Below are 27,341 nucleotides of genomic sequence, written 5' to 3' on the forward strand. Positions count from 1 at the left end.
CCAAAAGTGATACTTTTCCCTTCATAATAGTTATCTGGTAGCTGCCGAGCCACAAAGGATGTAAGAAAACACAGCAGAGACAGAAGGACATCAAACCCAAAAATAGAGCACAGAAACTCAATAGAACCTTCATTGCATTCAAAGATGATCTTTGTGTTTTGAGGTTCAATGTTCTTGAAGATGCTTGGAGGCTCCAACATTAAGTAAGCTGTGCATATACCAATCTCCCCTACAACACAGATCAACACAATGAGTTTATGAAAAATGGGGTGCATGGATATTAGCTGGGTTTTGGATATGGAAATTCTGTAGGCAAAAAAGAGTGAAAGAGTCTTTCCAAGAATGGAAGACAGACAAAGGCAAAAGCCCAGTGCCAGAGTTACCTGGCGGGCCATGCAGGACCAGTTGGATGGCTTGCCTATGAACAGCATAGATGACAGCACAGTGATGACCAGAGACATCTGAATGAGAAAGCTCAGCTCCCGGTCATTGGCTTTCACCAACGGAGTATGTCTGTGGATCACATACAGAACAGCGACTGCCAAGACTGCAAGAGCTCCAAAGATGGAAAGGATGATGAGGGTGAACCCCAGGGCCTCCTCATAAGCAAGGAATTCCACAAGCTTTGGCACACACTTGTTCTTCTCTGCATTGGACCAGTCATTTTCACCACATGGATCGCATAGCCTTTGACCTATTGTGAAAAAATAAAACCTGCATGATTGACTATTGACGTCAAAAAATTTGTCACTTTTAACTGTGAATGATCTGGTTCAGTTAAAGACCTCAACAGGATTTACTCGAAATCTATTATAAAATCTATATAATATCTTAAAATTACAATTATAAAAAGGGCCTTGGTGGAGATGATGTGACAGTTTTAGAGGTGCTTTGAATATCAGAAAATGATCACATCTCAACTTGAGTTGTTCTTGATTTTTTTTTTCTATTGATGAGGTCCTTTCTTTCTCCTCTATCTGTTGAATAAAGAGAGGCCCCTTGGTCTTGCAAATTTTATATGCCCCATACAGGGGAACGCCAGGGCCAAGAAGTGGAAGTGGGTGGGTAGGGGAGCGGGGCGGGGGGGAGGGTATAGGGGGCTTTCAGGATAGCATTTGAAATGTAAATGATGAAAATATCTAATAAAACATTTTTTTAAAAAAAGAGGACTGTGTCTTTATCAAATCGAGATCAGCCCAGGAATGAGAAAGTCACAGCTTCTGACAGGAAACAGTCAAAATGACTGGCACACAGCTGGTTAAAACCCTAGCATTTTCATTCTCTCAAGTAATATCCCTTCATAGAGGAGACTCAGGAATTTGCCTACTCAAACGTGCCCAACTCTAGATGCTTATTCATTGAGTGATGAGGATGATGATGGGAAGGAAAACAACGTCAATCCTGGTCCCTGAGTGAAGAAGACTACATCTGAGGGAGGCTCTAAGAGCAAGCATTGGTGACCAAGGAAAATCTAGCTGAGGTGAGGTTATGGCAGATGATGGAATGGTTTGACTGAGTGTTAATTAAAGATTCAGATCAAACTGCATATACTTTCAACTACTCTGTCTCCTGGTCTGGACTGTTCTGGATGGAATTCTTTGTGGAAACTGTGGGACCTTTAGCAAGGGAGTTGTGTAGGTTACAGTCCACTTCATTCCATCCCAGACCATTTTATAATTTTATATGATTACTCATATGTGTTATGTGACAAAAGACAAGTGATTTTTAGTTTCTCCAACAAAACTGAATAGAAATATAAATAAACCTACTCTAACATATTTCTAGGAACCAAACCTGTCTATGTCACCTCTACTGAACAGGCTGTCACAGTAGTCCGAGCCTCAGCCACTGTGCAACGCATGTGCCTTCAGTGCTTAGAACCTTGAGGACTGTCTCCTAGTTAGTTTTCAGTATAGTTCGAAAACATGTACTTAGGAGATTTTATGATTTTATTCATATTTCCCATTTTATTGTTTTCATTGGTGTTTCCTTATGCACATTGTTTTCCCACTACAGTAGGGAAAACAATATGTTCATTCACACTGCAAAGAACATTTAATAATTTGATAGATATTAATTACTTTGCTATGCATTGCTTATATCATTAATTAAAAAAGGATTTCAAGGATGTCTTTGTCAGAAAATAAATAATCTGATTGCATTACTATTTATAAATTTTGACCATCTCTACCTGGTTTATCTGACACATATCCATCCTCACATGGAATGCAATCAAAGCAGCATATGGGTTGTCCCTGGCGAATCCCCTTCCGAGTTCCTGGAGGACACACTTTTGTGCAGACTGAATCTGGAAGCTAGAGAAGAAACAGAAGGTTGATATAACAAGGCCTTGAAACATTTTCACTTCTGAAATGGAAAAAGTTTTGATTTATATATCCATGGAGACATGTTTCCCATTACAAAGGATACTAAGTGCAGGATACTAAGCAAAGACAGCAGACAAAGCATGATAATATGGAGAGCCTGGAAAGAACCTCATCTAAAGGACAGTCTTGTGATTGACTCTCTAATGAGAGTTGTTCATCACCTTGGTGATCAAGACCAAACTGTTATTACATGAGATGCTTTAGATGGGACAGTTTAATAAGACTGTTCCTGATTTGATGAGACCTATGACACTAATAAATGTCTTCAGTTCCTGAAGGATATTTCCTTCAGCAATTGCATCCTAAAATATTTTTTTATTGTAGTTAGACATCTATCCTCAGTGGCTGGCAGAAAAATGAAAAACATGAAATACCTTTTTCCGTGCGAACTATTAATGAAGACAGATAATGTAAGGAAAGTTTAGCTTGGCAAGTTTTGTTGCTCACTACATTTAGAAATTTCAGTAGCAAGTACAGGCCTCTTTGTATTTTTATATTTTACATGCATGTGCACGTGAAATTCAAAATAAACCAGGAATTTACATAGCAATCTGGGGAGATAAATATTTATAAACATATAAAATATGTTTTGTGATACATGCTTAGTGATAGCTTGAACAACCTAGAAAGGCCTCAGCTCAGAAAACAAAAGCAAAACCAAAGACATTTTTGTGCTTTTTAAATTTGTTTGAATTACATNTAAATCAGCTTCATTATATGAATATAGTCTTAATTTAGTCCTTTCCTGCACTCCATAGTCTGAAGACAATGGTAGAAAAAGACTCCTCCTCTAGCAGGAGCTATGCCAGTATTAGAAGCCTCAGGACTCTGAGGTACCTGGAACCCCATAAACCAAACCAGTATCCAGAACTCCTGAGACTTTTCCAATTTCCAGAACCCCAGAAGAAACAGGAACACAAAACTCAAAACTCCAGAAGTTACACAGGTCACCAAGACCCCAGTGGAGAGATAATACAAGACATAAAGAATCTCTGACCAAGGCAACCACAGGCTGTTTAAGCCAGAAGATCAGAGAAGAAACAAAGCAAGGGAAAATCAACCTTCCAACTAGATAAAGCCAAAATTGGCACTTAACCCTATACTATCCCCAAACAGAGATGAGTACAGGCCAGTATAAGAAACAAGCAATATGATACCACCAGAGCCCACATATCTGTCTCCAGAAAACCCTGGATATTCTAACATAGCTGAAGCTCAAGAAAAATACTTTATATTTTAAATCCAGTCTTACGAAGATGTTACAAGCTCTTAAACAAGAAATAAACAAATCCCTTAAGAAAAACCCGGGAAAACAGAGAACTCTCATGGTCTACAAGAGACTCAACCACTAGCCAAGCAGCATACATAGGCTGGACCTAGGACCACCTCACATACTTATAAGATGTGCAGCTTGTTCGTTATGAGGGTTCCCCCAACAACTGGAGTGAGGCCTTTCCCTAACTCTGTGCTTGCCTATAGATCCTATTCCCATAACTGGGCTGCCTTATCTGGCCTCAGTGAGAGAGGATGTGTATAATCCTGTAGTAACTTCATGTGCCATGTGGGTTTGTACCCAGGTACCTCTTTTCAGAGAGGAATGGAACAGGGGATGATGGGAGTGTTTAAATGATGAAAGTGTTCAAGTGAAAGGGTGAATAAGGCATGAGGGGGTGCTATGAATTGAATGTAAAACAAATAAATACATGAATATATAAATATATACACAAATATATAAATGAATACTTAAATGAATAAAGCAAAAGAAATCTAGGAAAATACAATCAAGTGAAAGAAATGAATGAACATGTTCAAGACCTCAAAATTGAAATACCTATGCCTCAAATGCAAGGCCACCCACACTTGTAAAGGAAACGATGCGAAAGATTAATTATACACTGAGCCCCACACATTAACAGTGAGAGTCGTCAACAATCCACTCTCACCTATGAATAAGTCATCCATAGTGAAACTAAATGCTGAAATAATGAAAATAATAGATGCTCTGACACAAATAGCCCTAACAGATACCTGCAGAACATTTCATCCAAACACAAAAGTATATGCCTTCTTCTCAAGAAATCATATAACATTCTCAAAATATTGAATATACACTTGTTCTCAAAGCAAATCTCAAAAGATACAATAATATTGAAATAACCTCATGTATCTTATCAGACAACCATGAATTAATGCAAGATCTCAACAAAAATAGGAACAGCAGAAAGCCTATAACTTTAAGGAAGCTAAACATCTCTTTACTGAATGACCACTGGGTTGAGGCAGAAATAAAGAAATTAAACACCTGCTAGAACTCAATGAAAAAGAATGCACAACATACCCCAAGCCTATAAAACAAAATGAAAGCAGTGGTAAGAGAAAAGCTCATAGCACAAAGTGCCTTGATGAAAGTAGAAAGATGCCATGCTACTAAATTAACAGCATACATGAAAATTCTAGCACAAAAAGAAGTAAATGCACCCAAAAGGAGTAGAAGGCAGACATAATCAATATGAGGACTAAAATTAATAAAACAGAAACAAATAGATGAATACAATGAATCAATGAAATAAAGAGTTAGTTCTTTGACAAAATACACAAGACAGACATACCTTTATCTGAACTAACAATCAGGCAAAGAGAAAGAATTTCTAAATAAACAAAATCAGAAATGAAAAGGGGAACAAAATAACAGACACTGAGAAAATTCACTGATCCTTTCACTGTCATACTTTGAAAAATCTGTATTCCATAAAATTGGAATATGTAAAAGAAATGTACAAATTTCTTGATAGAAACCACTTATCAAAGTTTAATCAAAACCAGATAAACAATTTAAATAGACACATAGACTGTAAGGAAATAAACACAATCATTAATGTTTTCCATCTGGAGAAAAAAGAAAGTAAGGAAGGAAGGGGGGAGGGAAGGAGGGATGGAGGGAGGGAGAGCGAGCAAGAGAGAGAGAAAGAAAGAAGGGAGGGAGGGAGGGAGGGAGGGAGGGAGGGAGGGAAGGAAGGAAGGAAGAAAATTTAAGTCCAAAAGATTTCAGCACAGAATCCTACTGAAGTTTCAAAGAAGAGCTAATGTTTGCTCCTAAAATTATTCCACAAAATAGAAAATTGAAACCCTGATACCAAAAACAAAGAAAGACTCAACAAAGAAAGAAGTATACACCAATATTCTTCATAGACATATGCAAAAATACACATTACATTATTTGCAAAACAAATTATCTGCCAGTCTAATACATCATTCAACATGATCAAGTAGACTTTATCCTAGAGATGAAGGTATGTTTTAACATGTGAAAATCTATCAATATAATCTACCATGTAAACAAAATGAAAGAAAAAAAAAAACATGATCATCTAATTAGATGCTGAAAAGGCCTTTGAAAGAGTCCAACACACCTTCATGATGAAAGTGTTGGAGAAATTTTGGATACAGGGACATACCTAAACTACAAAAGTCAATATAGAGCCAACTAACACCTTGCATCAAATTAAATGGAGAGAAACTCAAAGCAAATCTTCTAAAATGAGGAGCAAGACAAGGCTATCCACTTTCCCCATATGTATTTAATGTACTACCTGAAGTTCTAACCAGAGCAATAATACAACTAAAAGAGATCAAGAGAATAAAAATTAGAAAGAAAGAAGTCAAAGTATTGTTATTTGGAGGTAATATGACAGTATATATAAGGGACTCCAAAAATTCTACCAGAGACCTCCTACAGCTGATAAACACCTGATGCAAAAATGTCTGAATAGAAGGCAACTTAAAAATAAAATCAGTAGCTTTCCTATATAAAAAAGACAAATGACTGAGGAAGAAATCAGGAAATAATATACTTTATAATAGCCACAAATAATATAAAATATTTTCAGGGAACTCTAACAAAGCAAGTCAAATATATATATATATATATATATATATATATATATATATATATATATATATATGGCAAGAATTTGTGTACTTTCCACCATAAATCTATTGTCATTAAAATATAGAAATTGAAGTCTGTATAAAAAGAAATATAAGAAGATATCAGAAGATGGAAATTTTTGCAATGTTCATCAATCAGTAGGATCAATACAGTAAAAATGGTCTTATAAAAGGCATTCTCCATAATACTAGCATATTGCTCAATTATGTTTAACTATAAACTTTATTTGAAATGTTTAACTATAAGCTTTATTTGAAATAGCCAGAAACTGGAAACAGCATAGATGTTCCTAAACCAAAAAATGGATTAAGAAAATGTGATAAGTCTACACAATCTGATTATTGATGAACTATGGCACATTTGTAGAAGAGGACTGCCTTGTCTGACTTGAATGAGAGAGGATACACTTAATCCTGTAGAAACTTTATGCCCCAGGAAAGGAGGATACTGGCATGTGTGGGTTGGGGGTGTGGTTGGAGCTCTCTTTCAGAAGCAAAAAGTTATGGGAGATTGGGTGAAGAACTCAGAGAGGAGGACCATGGGAAGGGGCAACATTTAGAATGTAAATATATAAAATAATTTAATAAAAAAATACAATGACTATAAAATTTGCAAATGGATTGAACTTGAAAAACTCATCCTGAGTGTGGTAAATCTAGACAAAAAGACACTCATGATATATACTCACTTGTTAGTGAATATTAGCTGTAAAGTAAATGATAACTATGCTACAACCCAAAGACAATGAGAGGCTACAAAATAAGGAGAACTCAAAGGAGTTCCTATGAATGTCCTTGGGAAGGATAAATAGAGATCCCTGATGTGTGGAGGAGGGTGGGGAATGAAAACAGGAGAGTTTATATTGAGTGAGGATAGAAGGAGACAATACAGGGAAAGAAAAATAGAACTGTGGGTCATTTGGGGAACAAGCTACAAACCCAGTGCAATAGAAATTCCTAATAATCTAAGATAGTAGTCATCGATAAAAGTCCTAGCAGTTGGGATTATGAAGCCTTAACTGACAATCTCCTTTAATCAGGAGAGACTTGTAGCGGAGGTATTAGGACACCAAACTAGATACATAAGCTTCAACCTACAATTTGGCCTACCTATAAGATGTGCTGGGTTAAAGGCTGCACAGAAATTTGTGGGAGTGACCAAACAATTCCTGGTCCTGATTGAGAGCCACTCCACAAGAGGAATCTCACACCTGATGCTGCCTGAAATGCCAAGATCCAGAGGGTGACAAACTCAGAGACCTAGGTTAAAACCAAACAAGATTGGTGCCACTCCCCCTCCAAAAAAAAAGACTTGACATTTTCCTTTCCAATTTGTATCTCTTTGACCTCCTTTTGTTGTCTAATTGTTCTGGCTAGAACTTCAAGTACTATATTGAACAGATAGGGAAAGAGTGGGCATCCTTGTCTAGTCCCTGATTTTAGTGGGATTTCTTCAAGTTTCTCTCCATTTAGTTAGATGTTGTCTTTTGGTTTGCTGTATATTGCTTTTATTATTTTTAGGTATGGGCCCTGTATTTCTGATCTTTCCAAGACTTTTAATATGAAAGGGTGTTATATTGTGTCAAATGCTTATAACACTTGAAGTTCCCGCCAGAGCAATTAGACAACAAAGTGAGGTCAAAAGGATACAAAGTGGAAAGGACGAAGTCAAGATATCACTATTTGCAGATGAAATGATAGTATACTTATGTGACCCCAAAAATTCCACCAGAGAACTCATACATATGACAAACAACTTCAGCAAAGTGGCTGCATATAAAATTAACACAAAGAAATCAATAGTCTTCCTCTATTCAAAGGATAAATAGGCTTAAAAAAATAGGGAAACGACACCCTTCACACTAGTAACAAATAATATAAAATATCTTGGTGTGACTCTAACCAAAGAATTGTGAAAGGTCTGTATGACAAGAACTTCAAGTCTCCGAAGAAGGGAATAGAAGACCTCAGAAGATGGAAAGACCTCCTGTGCTCATGGAGTGGCAGGATTAACATAGTAAAAATGGCCATTTTACCAAAAGCAATCTACAGGTTCAATGTAATCCCCATCAAAATTCCAAATCAGTTCTTCACAGAGACTGAAAGAGCAATTCTCAAATTCATCTGAAATAACAATAACAAAAACAAAAACAACAACAACAACAACAACAACAAAACACTAGGGTAGCAAAAAATATCCTCAACAATAAGAGAACTTCTAGGGGAGAATCATTGTCCCTGACCTCAAGCTGTACTACAGAGCAATAGTGGTAAAAACTACATGATATTGGTACAGAAACAGGCAGATAGATGAAGGGAATAGGAAGACCCAGAATTAAGCCCACACACTTATGGTCACCATATCTTTGACAAAGAAGCCAAAAGCATCTAGTGAAAAAAGACAACATATTGAACAAATAGTGCTGACTAAAGTGGAGGTTGACATGTAGAAGAATGCAATTTGATCTATTCTTATCTCCTTGTACAAAGCTCAAGTCTAAGTGGATCAAGGACCTGCACATAAAACCAGATGCTCTTAATCTAATATGAGAAAGTGGGGAAGTCCTTTGAATATATAGGCACAGGGGAAATTTTCCTGAACAGAAGACCAATGCCTCAGGCTCTAGGATAGATGAATGAGATTTAATAAAATTGCAAAGCTTCAGTAAAGCAAAGGACACTGTCAATAGGAGAAAACAAGAACCTACAGAGTAGGAAACAATCTTTACCAACCACATATCTGAGAGAGGGCTAAATATCCAATATGTACAAAGAACTCTTATTCCAGAGACTCAAACAACCCTATTAAAATGTGTAGTATAGAGTTAAAAAAGAGAACTCTCAACTCAGGAAACTGGAATGGCTGAGAAGCACCTAAAGAAATGTTCAACATTCTTAGTCATCAGGGAAAGGTAATTCAAAACAACTATGACATCCACCTCACACCAGTCAGAATGGCTTAGATCATAATCTCAGGTGACAGTAGATGCTGGTGAGGATGTAGAGAAAGAGGAACACTCTTCAATTGCTGGTGGGATTGAAAGCTGGATCAACAGTTCTGGAAATCAGTTTGGCGGTTTCTTAGAAAATTGGACATAGTACTTCCTAAGGACACAGCTATACCACTCCTGGACATATTCCCAAAGATGCTTCAAAATATAACAAGCACACATGCTCCACTATGTTCATAGCAGTCTTATTTATAATAGCCAGAATCTGGAAACAACACAGATGTCCCTCAACAGAGGAATGGATACAGAAAATGTGGTACATTTACACAATGGAGTACTACTCAGCTATTTAAAAAATAATGATTTCATGAAATTTGCAGGCAAATGGATTGAACTAGAAAATATCATCATAAGTGAGGTAACCCAGTCACAAAAGTACACACATAGTATGTACTCATTTATAATTGGATATTAGACAAAAAGCTTGAAATACCCATGATACAACTCACAGACCATATGAAGCTCAAGAATAAAAAGGCAAAAGTGGGGATGCTTCAGTCCTACTTAGAAGGGGGAACAAAATAATCATGAGAGATAGAATGAGGGATAGATCTGGGACAGAGAGGGGGGAGGGAAGAGGGGTACAGGATCAAGTGTGGGAGGAGACAGGGGAAAGAAGTACAGAGGGTTGGGAAATTGAAAGGTGTGTAGCAGTGGAGATGATGAACTGAGGGTATCCACTAGAAAGTCCCAAATGCCAGGAAAGCAAGAGGCTACCAGGTTGCAACAGGGATGACATTACCTGAAATACCCACCAAAGAGGAGATAGAATCTGTAGAGATCTTATTCAGATGTAAGGCACAGCCCCTGAGCCCAAGATGTGGCCACCCACCCATCTCAAAAATATTAACCCAGAATTGCTCCTGTCTAGAGGAAATGCAGGGACAAGAAGTGGAGTAAAGACTGAAGGAAAAGTCTATTCAGAGACTTCCTCACCTAGGGATCCATCCCATCTGCAGACACCAAACCCAGACACTATTGCTGATGCCAAGAAGTGCTTGCTTCTTATTATTGATATATCACCAATCAACTTAAATATGAAAAGTAAAAATTAGGAAACACTATAACCAATTTTTTATTTCAAAAGATAATAAAATTACTGTGTTCCAATGAAACATTCTCAATATATCAAAATAGAACTAAATTATACTAAAGTTTTCATGTATTTTAATAGAACATGAGCTCTTTAACATTATAAATAGACAACAATACAAAAAGGCCATATGCTACATTAAGTAAAATGATTTGGAATATGGTAAAAGCTTTAGGTGTTTTTCATTTATTTAGTACCAGAAAAAATACACTTTTCTCTCTGTATGTATAAACAAAAACATGTCAGGTCAACCAACCCTTGAGGATTCACTGTTCCAAAACAATGTTGAGTTCTTTGGAAGAACAAATTCATATTTTGAACTTGTGAATTTGTATTCTCCAACTTTGACAAAGTTGATTTCTCCAGCATTATCCATGTGCCAGTTGAGGATATCATAATATCCATTTAATACATCTCCATTTTTATCAAGTTCTATTTTCCTTCCATCGTGGGTAACAAATTTTATTTTTGTCAAGTACAACCATAGCTAATAATGAGGAGTAAGAGCATAGTTAAAAAAGGAAAAAAAAGTATTTTGTAAACATTGAAATACTTAGAAAATAAATATTTGTAAAGAAAGTAGATTTCATATGTAATTTATAGTATTCTCTTTTTTCTAATGCTGTTTTTGTTGCCAACTCTGATATCCTCTAGCCACAGGTGGTAGATAAAACAGAAATAATGTTTTGGTAAATTGAGATATGCTGTGCATGTAATAAGCATACTGGGTTACAAAGTTTTAAAAAGAATGAAAACAATTTCACATTATTATTTTATTATCATGACAGTATATTAAATTGTTACATTATAAATAGTATTTCAGACATACTGGATTAAATAATTTGTTAAATTTAATTTTACCCTTTTCCCTTACTTTTGACCTCTGGACAATTTTAATATGACACTGATGTATACTACAATTGTATGTATTTGTTAGCCTAAAATAAGCTTATACTATGGTTTAGCAGTATATTATCTCTGTATTAAGAGCCTGGAAAATGTTTAGAATAATTTCATTCTCCTTACTCCACTTTCCCTATGTAAAGAAACAAAAGTTCACAAGCATTTCTTTCTTTTGAAAATCTGTGCCTAGTAGAGAGACTAGATGGCCAGGCTATAAAAGTTAAATTCGATATGTTTATGTTGCTATTGTGTCATGGTTTCTCCCCAAATTCAAAAAGTTCATCATTTCATGGAAGCTCTTTAGGTAGTAAGGTAAATGTCTCAAAATAGCTTTAGGAAGTCCATGAAACAGAGCAGATTCACTAGAAAGCACTCTGACAGAGAAAGCAAGGAAAGCCTAGAGTCCTTCTCAGAGTGTGTTAATTGGCAAAGAAGACTCAGACAAGACAAGATGCAAAGAAGACTGTGGAGACCATGGTGTCCATCTGCTGGGGAGAAACAGACACCAGCTGAGCTGCCTGGAAGTTATTTACAACAACTAGGGAAGGACACACCTTTGAGCTGCCTGAAAGCTATTCTCAAGGTTCAAAGCTCTCACACATGCTGGGATGTACATGAGTATTATATCTGTCTTAGAGTCATTTCTATTCCTGTAACTAACTCCTCACCCATATTCCTTTAAGTTATCACAATAAAATCCATTGGTTCACTGAGTTGGTCTTTGGTGGTGTCTGAATGTGGTCTACTTAGGGCTCCCTGTGTGGGAGAGTAGATATGTGTGCTGCATCTCCACAGAAAATGTTTTGTCGCATCACAGTTGCTATTGTAGAAAGAATGTTGAAAGAGGCATGGAGGAGGTAATGACTGACTGACTTAGGAAATTGGAAATTTTTCATTTCTCAGATAAAGTCCACTTTAGCTGGTCTCTAAAAGATTAGCATGACATTGTCTTGAGAGTGTACTTCTGAATTGTAAGCCACCTTTATGCAGAAATGGCCATGGCCTGTGGTACAGTAGTTCATAAGACTGACATTAAATCTATAGGATCAAAGAGACATTGAGAATAATCCTTTCTTTTCAATGAGAAAACTACCATTGTCTAACTCACACTTTACCCTACTAACATTAGGTAGGTAAGAAAATGCTTTCTTTAGCATAAAGGAAATCCATCACACAGGGCATATCCTCGATCTTCACTTACCCTACCTGCTGAAGTTGGATTTCTCAACCAAGCTCTCCACAGACCAGCAAGGCTGTGATCTGGAGCCTTTTGGTTCTGCTAAATATTGTGACCACAAGCAAGGCATACATTTAACAAACATTATTTCCTAGTCTTTATAATAGTGATTGGAGGCTCTGTACCTGAAAGAATTTACTGACTGGACATATTAAGAAAGTGTTTTAGTTACCATTTAATACTTTATGTTACCTGGCCTCTTGTTTTCTTCTGACTCTTTTCCAGTCTATTCTCAATTCCCATGAAATATTTGTCAAAAATCATGAAAATTTAACACTTATGCTAAGTTCATTAAATGTTCTCCCTACTCCTTATCAATAGTCAAGCAAATAAATGGTAAAAGACTTCTACAGTCTGACCCTTCACTTGATCAGCCTTCCTACAGTTTTACTTGATTGATGGTACCACACATTTTTCCAACATCATATAATTCTCAAGAATTTTGAAATGCCATGTGGGTATTGAGCATTTCCCTAAGCTCATTGACTGATGTATGGTTTACAGTGTAGACTTGTTTCAGGAGGAGTATGATGATGAGAAGGAACAGGAAAAGTAAAATAAGGAGAAGGCAAAAAAGGCAGTGTAATTTAGAAATATGCAAGTAAAGAACAGAATTCCGAAGCTTTTCTTGTCTCGTCTATTGGTAGGATAATCTTGAAACATAAGTAAATATGGGGTATTGCTTTGGTTTCTTTTTTAAAAAAAGAAAATACTCTATATTGATACATTTACTAGCTATTTAGAATCACAGAATGAAGAGTGTTACCTGGGGGGAATAAGAACAACCAGCGCTGAGTGCAATGTTGGCCTACCTGAACATGAAAGTTAAGTGGAAATGAAAGGGTCCCACCCAATGTGGCCTCCAGTAAATTGACAGGGTGTTATATAAAAATAAAGGGATATTGATCAAGCAATGGAGAAGTAACAAATTAGTGATGTTAAGTGGACCTCCTGTGGGTCTGACAAGACCAAATCATTGATGATCAAATTTTTTATCTTTTGTAAATGGGAGAAATGGACAAAAACAAGCAGGAATTAAATGGATGAGCACATGATTCAAGACTTCTCACTTTTTACCAACTTGAATCACTTGACAGATGATGAAGGACAGGTACAGTAGACATGAATGTCCCAGATATCAGGTATAATTGTTATCTCCTGACATCCATCCTTTTTGTGTAGCTCTTGCAATATTATATGAAGACCTCATTTTCTATTCATTCATTTAAATAGATAAAACAAAAGACATGGAGTATAAGGAAAATTTTATATAATATTCAGAAATCATTGTTACTTGAAGGGACATAAATATCCTAGACTAACATGAAGCTGATGCTTTGGAATCCAAGTAGTGATCTTAGATTAGGAGTTGTATATTTTATATGGGGAACAGACAAAAGGAGGAAACCAGAGGCAGTACCTCATGCTTTACTCCTAGACACATTATATTTCATATTTTGTAAAGTGCATTATTAATTTTTCTAGGAGACAGGTTTGTTATCACTGGCAACAAACCTAGCAAACTAGTAAGAAATGATGATTGAAAATGAACAATCAAGTCACCCAGACATGTTTTGATGTTATAAAATCACATGGAAGCAAATTAGCAGTTTCAGTGGCATGAATATGGGTGTTAAACACTTGATTTTACATTATACTACATCATATGTTCAAATAACATACCTTTACAGACTCAAAGTCAGGTTTATTTTGATGTCCTGTATTTTCATTATCTTCTTCTCTTATATCAGCTTGGCTAAAATGATCTATCGCATGAGCCAAAAGATAAACAGCTTGTCTTACATTGTTTGTGATTCTTAGTTGTGATGTATCCAGATAGGTATTTTTCAGATCCTCCAGCTTCTCCTCTCCAGTGCAGAGCTGATCAGATATGTCATACAGTCTGTCTTCTTTACCAGTAACATTCACTCTGTGGTCCACATTGTAAGGCACACTGCTGTTGGGCCAGGTACAGTTAAAAGCAGTTTGCCAGAATTCAATGGTCAAGACATCATTTGGATCCTTGCTAGGNTGTACATCATAAAGAAATTCTTTTAATCCTGGTATAACACTCCTTGGTATAGCAAATCCAATAGTTCCACCAAAATAGGGGAAATACTCAGGCTTTGCAATGAGAGCTGAGGTAATCCAGGCTTCACTGGCTATCCATGTCCTGTGAGTTATGTTATGATGAATCACTTCCAGCACAAAGGGGCTGAGGTCAATGTCAGTTGCATAAAGCACAATGACTTTGGCAGTGGAACTCTTTAGTGCATCAACAGCTATTTGCATTTTCTCATTGGAGTAGACTTTGGGAATGGTTTCAGAGAAAGCAACACAGAGGTTGGCCATCTCCATTTTTTCCCTAAAGGATTTTACTCCTTGTTTTCCATAATCATCATCAGATGCAATAGCACCTACCCAGACCCAACCAAAGTGTCTAATTAGATTCACGATTGCCTCAGACTGGAACTTATCACTGGGTATTGTGCGAAGAGTGTATGGGAATTGAATATCATTACTGAAAATTGAGGAGGAAGAAGCATATCCCACCTGGAATTGAAAATATTTATAGTTAGCCAAAATTTAAACAAAAATGACAGTTTCTCTATACTTGAGAGGGAGGTGAACAGGGATCCCTTTGCCCTCACATCCTACTGTAGACAATGACTTCCTGTTTAATCTTCTACTTACTGGGTGTAGATGGGGACAATTTTGACAACTCTTTGGTTGCTCTATCCGCAAAAAGTTTTCAGGGATGCCAATTGTTAAGGTAAAGACACATAGTATCACTAGTTTTCATGGGTGGAACCATAGCAGTCTCAGGAAGGTCTCTTGCACTTTCTTCTATCATCCTTGAGATTTTTCACTCCCCTGTGTCAGGATATCCAGTCTCTTCCTAAGGTGTAGCATCTGCTGTACAGAGATGATTCTCTGAGTCCAAGTATCAATCTGCAGTCAACGACTTTTATCTCCTGCATGTTCTCCCTATCTTACCTCTGATACCTTAATTGTGTTATGCTCTTTCTTCTCTCTTATCATTTCCTGCTGTCAGGAGTCCTGAGTATGTAGGTTCCAAAACTTGTCTTGAACGACATGAAAGAATGGTGTACTCCACTCAGAAGAGTAAACACTCTTGTCCTACAGAGTTACTAGAAACTCTCTTTTTAAGGTACATTGTTATATAAATGAAAAGGATGCCGTCCTTACTTGATCAGTAGTCCTCATTTGCTCTTAGCATTTAGGGAGACCTAAGCATGGAGAGCAGGCAAGCACATATTCCTGACACTGCTTCATGTATCTTTGATGTACACACCCTGTAAGTACTAACATATACCCTAAATATTTTACCTTCTCTTCAATTCATTCTCATGCCCTTAAGATATCACTTCCAGTGTGATGTTCTATAACTCCCAAGATCCAATTGATTCCTTCATTTATTTTTCCTGGCTTCTGTTTTTTCCATGTTTTATTCTCTTATTGCACCTTCTAATATTTATTTTCCTTTCTAATCACAAAAACAGCAGATTCACTGAAGCTATTTTGTTGGAATGAACCTCTCCAAGAAGGAGTGATATCAGATTTCTGAGGTCTAGTGAATTATTTATCATATAAAATCTTGTTACTTGGAGCTCTTCCATCTTTGTTTCTTCCACAAGAAAATTAATATCATAATACCTATACTTTTTAATTTCTTAATATCAATATGTTAAACTTAAATTTTAGTTTATTCTTTTTTCTAGAGTTACTAAAAAACGTTATGAAGACGTATATCTGAAGGTTTCTAGTCTATTTTTGAGTTCCTTAGAGTTAAGGAAAGATAGAGCTCATAGCATCTGCAGTTTGGATGAGCCACATGAAGCCCAATCCTAAGATATATGCCAAGTCACCTACCTTTCCGTGCATTCTTTTCCACAGTACTTTCCTATTCTTCCAACTCACAGTTTGAGCTCTCTAAATTAAATACTGTATTTGATTGGCATTGTAGGTCATTAATGCAACATTTGTCTACAACAAACCAGTACCTGGATTTTATCTGGAGTAATTAAAAAGAAAAGGAAAGAAAGGAATGAAGGATGATAGGGAGGAAGGACTGGAAAAATGAGGAAAGAAAAAAAAAGAAAGAAAGGAAGGAAGGAAGGAAGAAAGAAAGAAAGAAAGAAAGAAAGAAAGAAAGAAAGAAAGAAAGAAAGAAAGAAAGAGGAAAGAAAAGACAACAGTTGGGAATACAGGATATAGGATGGATGGAGGAAAGGTGAATGAAAAACTGCCATTATTTCAGGATCCCCAATAATCTTGCTCTTATTCACATCAATACATCCTGACACTTTACTGACATAGGCTTTGAGATAATTCTAGAACTTTTTATTTTCCTAATAATTAATGTTTTGCAATTATGTATTCTTGTATTTACATATGTCTATCTCTCTGGGTTTAAAACAACTTATTAATGGAAATCCCAATCTCATTTTAGCATGTCATAATGATGATTTTGCTTAGGATTCTCAAGGATCAACAAGACCCAAAGGAAAACCTGTGCCTTATTCCAGCCACCAATCAACTACACCAAGTATTTATAGATAGACCCTATCTTGCCCCACACAGTGCTCTGGGCCCATTTACCATGTTAGTCAATGCAAGCATGATGCTCCAGCAGTTTGAGCAATTACAAGTGCCTTCTTAATAAACAACGATACACATTGCCAGGGATGGGTTGAACTGAGTAACTTTGAGGACAGGAACCCATTCTATCTTCTCTCTATAGTTTAGTGCAGCATCTCTGGACCTCATTAATAATAATTTCTACATGTTCTTTGTATTTCTCTATCTTTCTTTTCTTTCTGGTCTTTTTGAGACAGAATTTTCTTTTGCAACAGTCCTGACTGTCTTGGCACTCACTTTGTTGAATATGCTGGCTTTGAGTGTGTAGAGATTCACCTACCTATACCTCCCAAGTTCTGTAATTAAAGGCATGTGCTACCCATCCTGGCACAGTGTTTATATTTTTTTCTTAGCACATAGTACACTTTTCCAAGATACCTGAGGTACTTGATGAATCCCTAGAATTCTTGAAACAGCAACTGACATAGTTGATCCTCCTGCTCCAATAATTCCAATTAGAAATTTTCCAGTGCTGTTTCTCCAGTTCGGCTTGTATTCCTCCTGCCCTGTTAGAAACACCGTAGATGACTCCATTGCTTTGGTGGTGGAGAAACAGTTGTCAAATATCTGGTAGCCCAGAGAATGGTTGGGCAAAATATCCTTCCTCTCATTAATCTCCTTGATGGTCTGAATCATGGTTTTCATCCAGCGGAAACCCCGAAAATTAAACCTTGGGTTGAGAACAGATGTATGAGCCAAGAAATTCCAAGACCATGTATCATAGACCATAACGGCTACACAAATGTTTGAAGAATGATAGGGAGCTGGGGAGAGCAAAGCAGACAGACAGGTGGTGAGAAGTTACTAAAACTAGAGAAAGACACTAGAAATAGAAAACCACTCAAGTCTAGAAAAGATCAGTAATTTAAAGACAGATCCAGTGAGGTAACACAATTAAGGAAAAGCAGAAAACAGAAGATACTACACCAGAACATTATCATCTTGTTGCTTAACTTCCAACTTCATACTGATGACATTATACATCTTCTAAATAAATACTGCAGTATCTTTTTAAAGTAAGATAGCATGGCTTACTCCAGCTTGTTTCTTGTTTCTGGTTACCTGTGAGACCTTTTTCAGCCCTTTATTCTGAGGTAATATCTATCTTTGTTGTTGATGTATGTAGAGATATTAATGACAAATGATGGGAAATTCCTGCTATTTTGATGATGGTGTTAACATAGTGTGTGTGTGTGTGTGTGTGTGTGTGTGTGTGTGTGTGTGTGTGTTTCTCTTCTTTTGGTTTTACTGGTATGAAATTACTTCTTGGATATAGTCAGCCTCATTGGAGTGTGGTTTTATTTCTTGTGCTTATTAAGGGGTGAATTTGGGGATAGATATTGTTTAAATTTGTTTGTGTTATGGAATATATTGTTTTCTCCATCTCAGGTGATAGAAATATCTGCTGGGTATGGTAGTCTGTGCTGGTACCTGTGATCTCTTACAATCTGTAAAACGCACGTCCAATCTTTCTTCCTACAGCCTTCAGTGTGAGAGGATGTACATAGTCCTGCAGTGACTTGAGGTTCCTGGTTTCATTTGGAAATTAAAACAATACCAGATGTCCCTTAAATCCTTGCTAAACCAAAACAGATGTAGAGTCCCACTGCTAACTTTAGTCTGAGTACTTGAAAAAGTGTGGAAGAGGTGGGGGGATGATTGATGAGCCTGGAGGGAATGTGGATTCCTCAAGAAGACCAACACAATTAATTAACCTTGAAACATGGGTAGTCCTATAGACTGAGTCACCAACCAAAGCACATTCAATGTATGAACCTGGCTCCTGCACAATTTAGCAGACATACAACTTTTACTTCATGATGGTCCCCCAAGACCTGGACCAAGGACTGACCCTGATTCTGTTGCCTGCCTGTGCCTCCAGTTTCCTTAACTGGGCTGCCTTGTCTCACCTCAGGGGGAGAGAATTTTTCTAGGTATGCAGTGACTTCATGTGTCATGGCATGTTATTATCTGGGACTGGGGAGCTCTCTACATTCTGAGGTGAAAAGGTAAGTAGTGTGGGAGAAGACTTATGAGGAGAATTCTGGGAGAAGAGGATGGATGGTGATCAGCATGTAAAGTCCATAGGTAGGTATGTAGGTAGGTAGGTAGGTAGGTACATACATACATACATACATACATACATACATACATGCATAGATACATAGATACATAGATACATAGATGCATAGATACATATATAGATACATAGATACATAGATACATAGATAGATACATAAATAGATACATAGATATATAGATAGATACATAGATACATAGATACATAGATAGATAACACACATACAATATTAAGGTAGATTTCTTTTCAAAGTCTACAAAATATCCACTTGAATTGACCCTATAGCTAAATTTTTTAATTAGCCAAAAATTAATTAGTTCTTCCCAAAGGAAAAAAAGCTATCTGCCTCAAACTGGGTATTTAGAATATTGGAAAAACTGGAATAAACTTCAGTATCCAATGGTAGCTTCTAAGCTGTGTGGGAACATTTTCTATTTTTAAAAATCATTGAATAGGAAGGTGATATATTAGTGTGAATAGAACCAGCATTAAAATGAGCAGTAGGCCTCTTACTCTGATTAAAACTGCATAGAAGTGATCGGACCCTCCCCGCTAAAGATTAACAAAGAAAACATTTCAATGTAATTAGGTGAAGTCTGGGGAGAGTTTCCTTCATTCATTGCTTTTCTTATGATCCCCACAGTACTATTACACACTGTATATCATTTTTTTAAAAAAAATCCATGTTATAAATTTAACTTGTGTGTGCCTTAAACAAAGCAAGATATAAAATGCTCTCTTCTTTGTATCATTTCCTTGTAATATTTTCAGAATAATCTAAATCTTCCTCATTTATTTAGTTTAACCCATGGCCACCTGAAACTAGTATCTTGCAAAAGTTGTTGATTTCCAAATGAAATTTCTCCAAACCCCATCTTGAATTCATGAAGCAGTTACTGTTCTAGTAAAAGATGACACAACAAATGTAACATTAGATTAGATCCACTCTAGCTTCTGAATTCTATATAGTCTTGTAAGGGGTTCTCAAACTAGGAGAATTTGCATTCCATAAGAAAGTGTAAACTGCTTGGAGAACATTGGAACTGTTTGTGACTAAGGGGACTGTGGAATATTAATGGTGAAAATGAATTATATAGAACTAATTTTTAAAAAAAGTTAAAAAATATAAAACTAAAATTATATATAAATATAAAACTATAAGTATATATATAAAACTAAAATTATATATATATATATATATATATATATATATATATATATATAATCACTCACTTCTTGTACCCTTCACTGTAAAAGTGGAAATAATTTAGAAAAATGAGGAAAGTGTTAATTAGGGACTCATCATAAATCTCATTTGTCAGCAGCCATACTGAAGATTGCTCCTAACAGTAATAACTTGGAACATGTATAAAAGCAAAGGAGTTGTGATTGATATCGATATCATGTAAGAAACTGCCAAACAGCTATGAAGACCAAACAGCATAATGGAAAAGTCTGCTGTATTAGTTACTATGTCCAATACAATACAATACCTGTCCGACCCTCATACTATAACAATCTTAAGTTTATTTTCAAAACACTCAAAAATGGATATAAAAAAATAAAAATGCAGTTTTGTGATGGTAATGGAATTGGAGGTTAATGTTTTGTTTTCTTTAAATTTCTGGTATTATTTTTATGTTTAATCTCTGTGTGTTTGTACTTGTATAAGATACATATATTAAGAGACATTAGTCCTGTCCCAACTTTCATTCTCTGACAATAATTGCTATATTTGAGAAATGAGAATTCCATTTTTGATATGATATCTTGCAGGAGTCAGCAGTAGCAATAGAAGTTTTCCTGCAGGTCAGAATCCTATCATGAACATTTTGTCAGACATAAAGCAGCATTCCCAGGATGCACACTTAATGAGCTTGTGTCAATTAACAGTGAACCTGCAGCACATTATGCAGCATTTGAGCTTCTCAAACCTGAGTGTTCACATACACCAACAGATGTCTTTTGAACATGTAGATTCACTTCTGCAGGTGTTGTATGCAACCCCTTGTTCTATTTGCAACCCGTTGTTCTATATGCCTAACAAGCTTTTAGATACTGCTGCTTCTGTTCCAAGAGAATCCGCTGAGGAGTGACTTTCTGAAAACATTCTATAGAAAACCACTCCCACTGTAAACAGATTGTCAAGGCCTAGCCTCAACACAGAATAGGAGTTCTCAACTGGAAGCAGGTATATATGGAAGGCACATAATAAATATACACAGACTAGCTTTTAGGTACAAACTAACAGGGAATTTTTCAAGGCTTAAAAGTTCTCTCTCTTCAATCTCACTTTCTGCTCTTTCTCTCTTGCTTGTTCACTCGCTGCTTCAGGCTGCATACACTCTGCACTCTCCTGTGTGCTCTTCTTTTCTCAAACTCCCACACTCCTACACACCTCTGTGCATTCTCCTTTCACTCTCACACAAACTCTTCACACACACACACACACACACACACACACACACACCACATGCACTCTCCTTTCACTCACACACACACACTCCATACACACCTCACATTCTCTCTTCACTCACTCTTCACATTCTCCTTTTTCTCACTTTTCTCATGTTCTTCTCATGCTCTCTTGCCCTTTTCTTGCCCCAGTCTTTTACTGATACTCCAAAAGGAGGTAGAAAAAATATATTGTCTAATCATAGCCAAATCAAATTCAAAAGAATAACCACATCCCACAAAGAATCAAGAATTACAATTGCTCCCCCAAAGTTTCAAGCTTCCCTATTCCCAAGTCTGTAGCCAAAATAATAATTATGAACTTATCATTATTTAAACTTTAATTTTTAACTTATTATATACTTCAGAGCTCAGAGCTCTGAGGCCAGCTACTTGAATTTTCTAATGCTATTTGAAGCTCTAATGAGCTTTGCCTAATGATAAATGGCATGGGCAAAGCTGCCAAGCAGTGACCAGAAAGAATCAACTTAGCTCTTAACTCACTAGTTATGCTAGCTTTCTGCTTCTGTACATTGCACACACTGACTCTCCTAAGAATCCCAATGTTTTGACTTTGTTTTACTAATATATAATTTTATGTATTCTATTCTTTATTATCCAGGAACCCCTCTCAAATGTTATATAAAACTTCTTATAACTTCATTTTTTATTCCTTTCTTGGAATCCCAATGTTCATTTTCTAATAATTTTCAAACTTTCTTTGCAAGTCAAACATTAATCTGGAACTACCATTGTGCAGTTCCTACATTTTTTTCCAAGATGAGAACACATAGCATGCACCTGGGCCATTAGGATTGTGCTGTGCTGTGCTGTGCTGTGCTGGGCTGGGCTGCGCTGTGCTGTGTGTGCTGGGCTGTGCTGTGCTGTGCTGGGCTGTGCTGTGCTGTGTGTGCTGTGCTGGGCTGTGATGTGCTGTGTGTGCTGTGCTGGGCTGTGCTGGGCTGTGCTGGGCTGTGCTGGGCTGGACTGTGCCGTGCCGTGCTATGCTGTGCTGTGCTGTGCTGTGCTGTGCTGTGCTGTGTGCTGTGCTGTGCTGTGCTGTGCTGTGTTGTGTGTGCTGTGTATGCTGTGCTGTGCTGTGTATGCTGTGCTGTGCTGTGTATGCTGTGCTGTGCTGTGCTGTGTGTGCTGTGCTGTGCTGTGTCCCTGTGCCTCAATTTTTAATTGTTTAAGAATCACTACATCAAGAAACATCTAGTTTCACCAAATTCACCAGAGCAGATAGAGAAAGAATTAAGAAAGTCAGATGAAATAGAATAATTATGAATGCCAAGGCCAACTCAAAAGCAATCATGCACAAATGAAATCTATACAGCCATTGTCCAAGGCTAAGTTTAGGATAATTGGGAACAACTGTTTGTTTTTTGTTGCTGTTGTTATTTTTTTTTTTTTTACAAAGAGCTGCTGCAGGCTACCAAGATGTCTCAATCCTGGCCTACTGCAAGCAGTCCCTTCTTTCAGATGGCAGAGACACCACTGGAGGGATATGTCTCCTGCTTTTCAGGGTCCCAGACACCCCCATTCTTTTTCACAAGGAACTGCCACAGGCTTCTGAGATGTCTCAATTCAGCATTCTGCAGGCAGTCCCTGTCATTGTATGCTGTCCCCAGCATGAAATAAAGGCAGATAATGCCAGAATGAGAACTTCAATGGAAATCCAGTCTGCATGCTATCCACTCTATTCTAGCCACCCAAATTAATGTAAAAGATTTAACAATAACTTACCCCTCACACATGGGTGATTCTATTTCCTCATCGGAGTAGCTAGTTGGCATGGTCCTGTAGTGGACAGGAAATAGTCCTCCAATAACAACAGTATGGTTTTCAGCTTCTACATATCCGGTCAAATTAAATTTGCGCAACAACCTGCATGTAACATTCTGGTCAAGATGAGAATATTGAGTGTATAATTCAACCCACAAAAACACAGTAAATCCCAGAATCAAGCACTTAATTCTGCTAGCCATTTTCATGTGGTGAGCTTGAGAGTAATGGAAGAATTGAAGTGACACAGGTTTTAAGGAAGCACCTTGAAGGAGTGTTGGAGTGTGCATATGCTTAACCTGCTTGCTGCTCCTGACTAAATAATTTCATGTTGTAGACACAGATGTCACAATCACTTGCAATTTATGGATCTGGAATAGGAGCTGAGCAATCCTCTTAGAGGAGGAACATGGTTATCCTGTATGTTTTGCAATGATAAATAGTGACAGAACCATGGGTTTCCGTTTGAAAGTTATTTTAAGTGGTAGAGACTCTTCCCTCTTGTTTGGCATTGGCAGCTTCATCAAACCACATGGCAGCCAACTCCTTGGACTTTGTGCAAGCCAGAAAGGCACTCCACTGTGGAGCCACATCTCCAGCAATTTCTGCTCCCTTGCTTGCTACTCCTTACTCAGAGACAAATTTCTTGTTTCCAGGTCAATGTATCATGATTCCAAGTCTCCCAGTCTTCCTGTCTGCTCATTTTCAAACATTTCTCTTAACACCTTTAGAATAAAGTTCATAGAATATTATCAGAATCAAATTCAGTACAAGTTTTGGATCATGGAAAACATGTAGACCATTCGGTCACATGGTTGTTCTCCCAACAACAATTTAATGAAGCAGTAGAAACCAAAAAAAAATTAAAAAAATAAATAAATAAATAGACCTTGATCTATAAGTTTTACTTATAATGTTCAAATTTATAATAAACTAAAACCACTGTATCAGATGTAGCTCAGGGTGTCTTCTGGAATATTTGTGGGCAGTAGTGTGAGCTCCCAGAGTCTAAATCACCAACCAAAGAGAGACCATGGCCTGGACCTAGGTTCCCTGCAGCAGCAGCAGCAATGCAGCTTGGTGTTCAAGTGGGTCTGCCAACATCTGAAGTGGGGGCTGACCCTGAGTCTGTCACCAGCCTCTGCATCATGTTTCCCTAACTGAGCAAGCCTGTGGATTCAGTGGGAAAGGATATGCCTAATCCTGCTGTGCCTTGATATGCAGTTGTGGGAATGGGGTGGGGCAAAGGGACTGGGAGGGACCTGATAAAAAAAATCACCCCTGGGATTCTAGCCCTTCTCTAAGTAGGGAGCAGGGAATGGGGAGATCAGTGTGAGAGGCACTGGGAGGAGAAGCAGAGCATGATGTTGGGATGTAAAGTGAAGGAATAAAAGTATTTTAAAAATCCTTGGTGTACAAGTTTTATTTATAATATTAAAATTAATAATAAACTAAACGTGCTACACAGAAAACATAGAATCAGCTATAATCTAGTCACATGCTGGGCTACAAGGGTCCTATAGATCATATTCTTGAATGCATTCAATGACCCCAGCAAAATCCAAAACATTGCAAGAAAAAAAAAAGACATCAAAGCAACGCTTAAAATTACATTCCCAATTTCTATAATTTACCCGTATTTTCTACTTCTTCACCTCTCTAGTATCTTTAATAGGGAAAAAAGTAGATACTGGGAGAAGTCAAATAAGGTGAGCTGTCCTCTTATTTATGGTTTTACAGCCAGTCAGCTTTGTGTTTCCATATTCGTGTCCAGTTAAAATCAATGCTTATATAACATGGTAAAGTGCTATATTTTGTACAATTTTTTAACTTTCGTATTTCTCTATATTATCACATTGAATATGAAAACATGGCTTCTATTTCTACAATGTATAAAAATATAGTAGTGAAAGAAATTCCTTCCCATTTTAAAAACAGTTCTTTCACAAGTACTCTTCTACTGTAACACTAACATGCGTTTGTTTTTCACATGACTTCGTTAGAATCATCAGTGGCCCTGGCTACACTGCACTATGAAGTACATTAACTACCTCCACCTGATCCTCATTGAAAGACTTCTTAGCTGTTGGTAAGCATAGTCTATCTCCCACTGACTCCAGAGTTTCCCAAAGAAAGGAGTTTATTTCTAACTCACTGGTGGCCTAGGAGTCTGCGCTCATTTCCCCACAGCTGACTCAACCTTCATAAGTCACCCTGCAGTGACACTCTTGCCTTGACCAAGTGCTATCAGTGTTCCATGTGTCTACAGAGTCTTCATTTTCCAACGTGTGTGGGCCTCATATAATCTTCCTTGTGTTTTCAAGGTATTGCTGACCAGTCTTCCTGAATAGCCTGATTCTTGGGGGCTCTCTCCCAACATGCTTTTCAGAGTTTGGATTCATCTAATAAAGTGTCTCACTGGTTAGGGACCACTCCTCAGTGCTACTAACATGAGAATCCCTACTGAGCTTCTGGGCTCAGTCGAGAACCTTTCCAGAATGCCTGAGAATGATGCCTGGCCTCCCTTCTTCCCAGAGGGCAGCTGTTTTGAGATAATTACTATTTGGTTGCCAAGGATACCGCTTGGCAAATTATATTTACCACCCACAATGACTTGTCCTAATCCTCACAGGAAATGGTATTCTAGAGACAATAAATTTACTAAGACACATTATTCTGAGTTATATTGTTATTATAAAATGGGTACTTTGTACTTTAAAATGATATCCTCATGGCTTAATCTTTCTCACATCATGAATTAGATTCAGGTTGAGAAGGCTTCTGATTTGTGGAGTAGCATTTGATATCCAGTTTGGGACCCTTCATAAAAATGGCCTATTTCTATCAGGGGAACAGGGATTTCATCCTCTAAATGCCATAGAAGTCACCAAAGTCAAGAAAAGGTGACAAAAGGCCTCCTCTGTACTGTAACTGGGAGGGGTCTTGTGAAATGCACATGTGTGGGAGCTCAATGCCTCATTTCCAAGCACATCACCTCAGATGTCTGTTTTGTTTTACCTTTCATAAATGAGCAGACATGTACTCCCTTGGCAAATGCAAGCTAAGATAGGGACACAAAAGCTCATATACTCTTTTAGTCCCATAAAAAGAAAGGACATGAGTGAAGTCTGTGAGGTTAGAATCTAGGTCTAGTCACTTCACTAGTTGAGTCTTTCTTCCTCTCTTACAATCCTGGCACTCCACCATTTTTTACTATGCATGCTATAAATTCTCTGGCTGAGGGTGTACATCTTCCAGAGTCAAACTAAATGCCATACTACCAAGAATGCTGCCAGAATTAGCAGTGAGAAACTTGTGCTGTTTTTTATTTGTTTTGTTATGTGTTTTTCTTTGGTTTTGTTTTTGTTTTGTTTTAACTACCAAGGTGAGATTGTTTCTTTCAAAGAATTTTAAACTTAGGTTTAAGAATCCCTGACTTAGTCAAATGAGGCTGATGGATCCCTGGGGGCACAGGTATAGAGAAGAGGATGCCCAGAAACACAGCTTGAATATAGATCACTGTAATAACAAGAGGTCTTTATTCCAGCATGCATGGAGTTGCTCAGCCTCACAAGGAGAGTCAACGCTGGTTGTCTAAATTACAGCTAATTTACACTTTTATTTGGAGGGGCTCACAGAGCTATTTTATTATTGGCTAATAGAGCAACAGTATACTTTTTTATTTTTTTATTAGATATTGTCTTTATTTACATTTCAAATGCTATCCCGAAAGTTCCCTATAGCATATCCTACCCCCGACCCTGCTCCCCTACCCACCCAC

The 27,341-nt window shown here is 37.2% G+C and overlaps 1 protein-coding gene across 1 annotated transcript in view; it reads right to left on the reverse strand.

The window, feature by feature from the left end:
- The window catches only part of LOC110315837 (vomeronasal type-2 receptor 1-like), a gene marked incomplete at its 3' end in the record, with an annotated part of 28,876 nt that extends 5,113 nt beyond the window's left edge, over positions 1–23,763 (reverse strand). Inside the window, exons 1-6 of the mRNA XM_021189790.1 lie at positions 23,522–23,763; positions 17,620–17,911; positions 14,269–15,132; positions 10,696–10,926; positions 2,192–2,315; positions 1–694 (exon numbers count right to left, since the gene is read on the reverse strand). Of these exons, the coding sequence (XP_021045449.1) occupies positions 1–694; positions 2,192–2,315; positions 10,696–10,926; positions 14,269–15,132; positions 17,620–17,911; positions 23,522–23,763 (2,447 nt within the window). The remainder of the gene's footprint in view (positions 695–2,191; positions 2,316–10,695; positions 10,927–14,268; positions 15,133–17,619; positions 17,912–23,521) is intronic.
- Positions 23,764–27,341: the final 3,578 nt, after the last annotated feature.

Source organism: Mus pahari, unplaced genomic scaffold, assembly GCF_900095145.1.
Source record: "Mus pahari unplaced genomic scaffold, PAHARI_EIJ_v1.1 scaffold_9042_1, whole genome shotgun sequence".
NCBI lineage: Eukaryota > Metazoa > Chordata > Mammalia > Rodentia > Muridae > Mus > Mus pahari.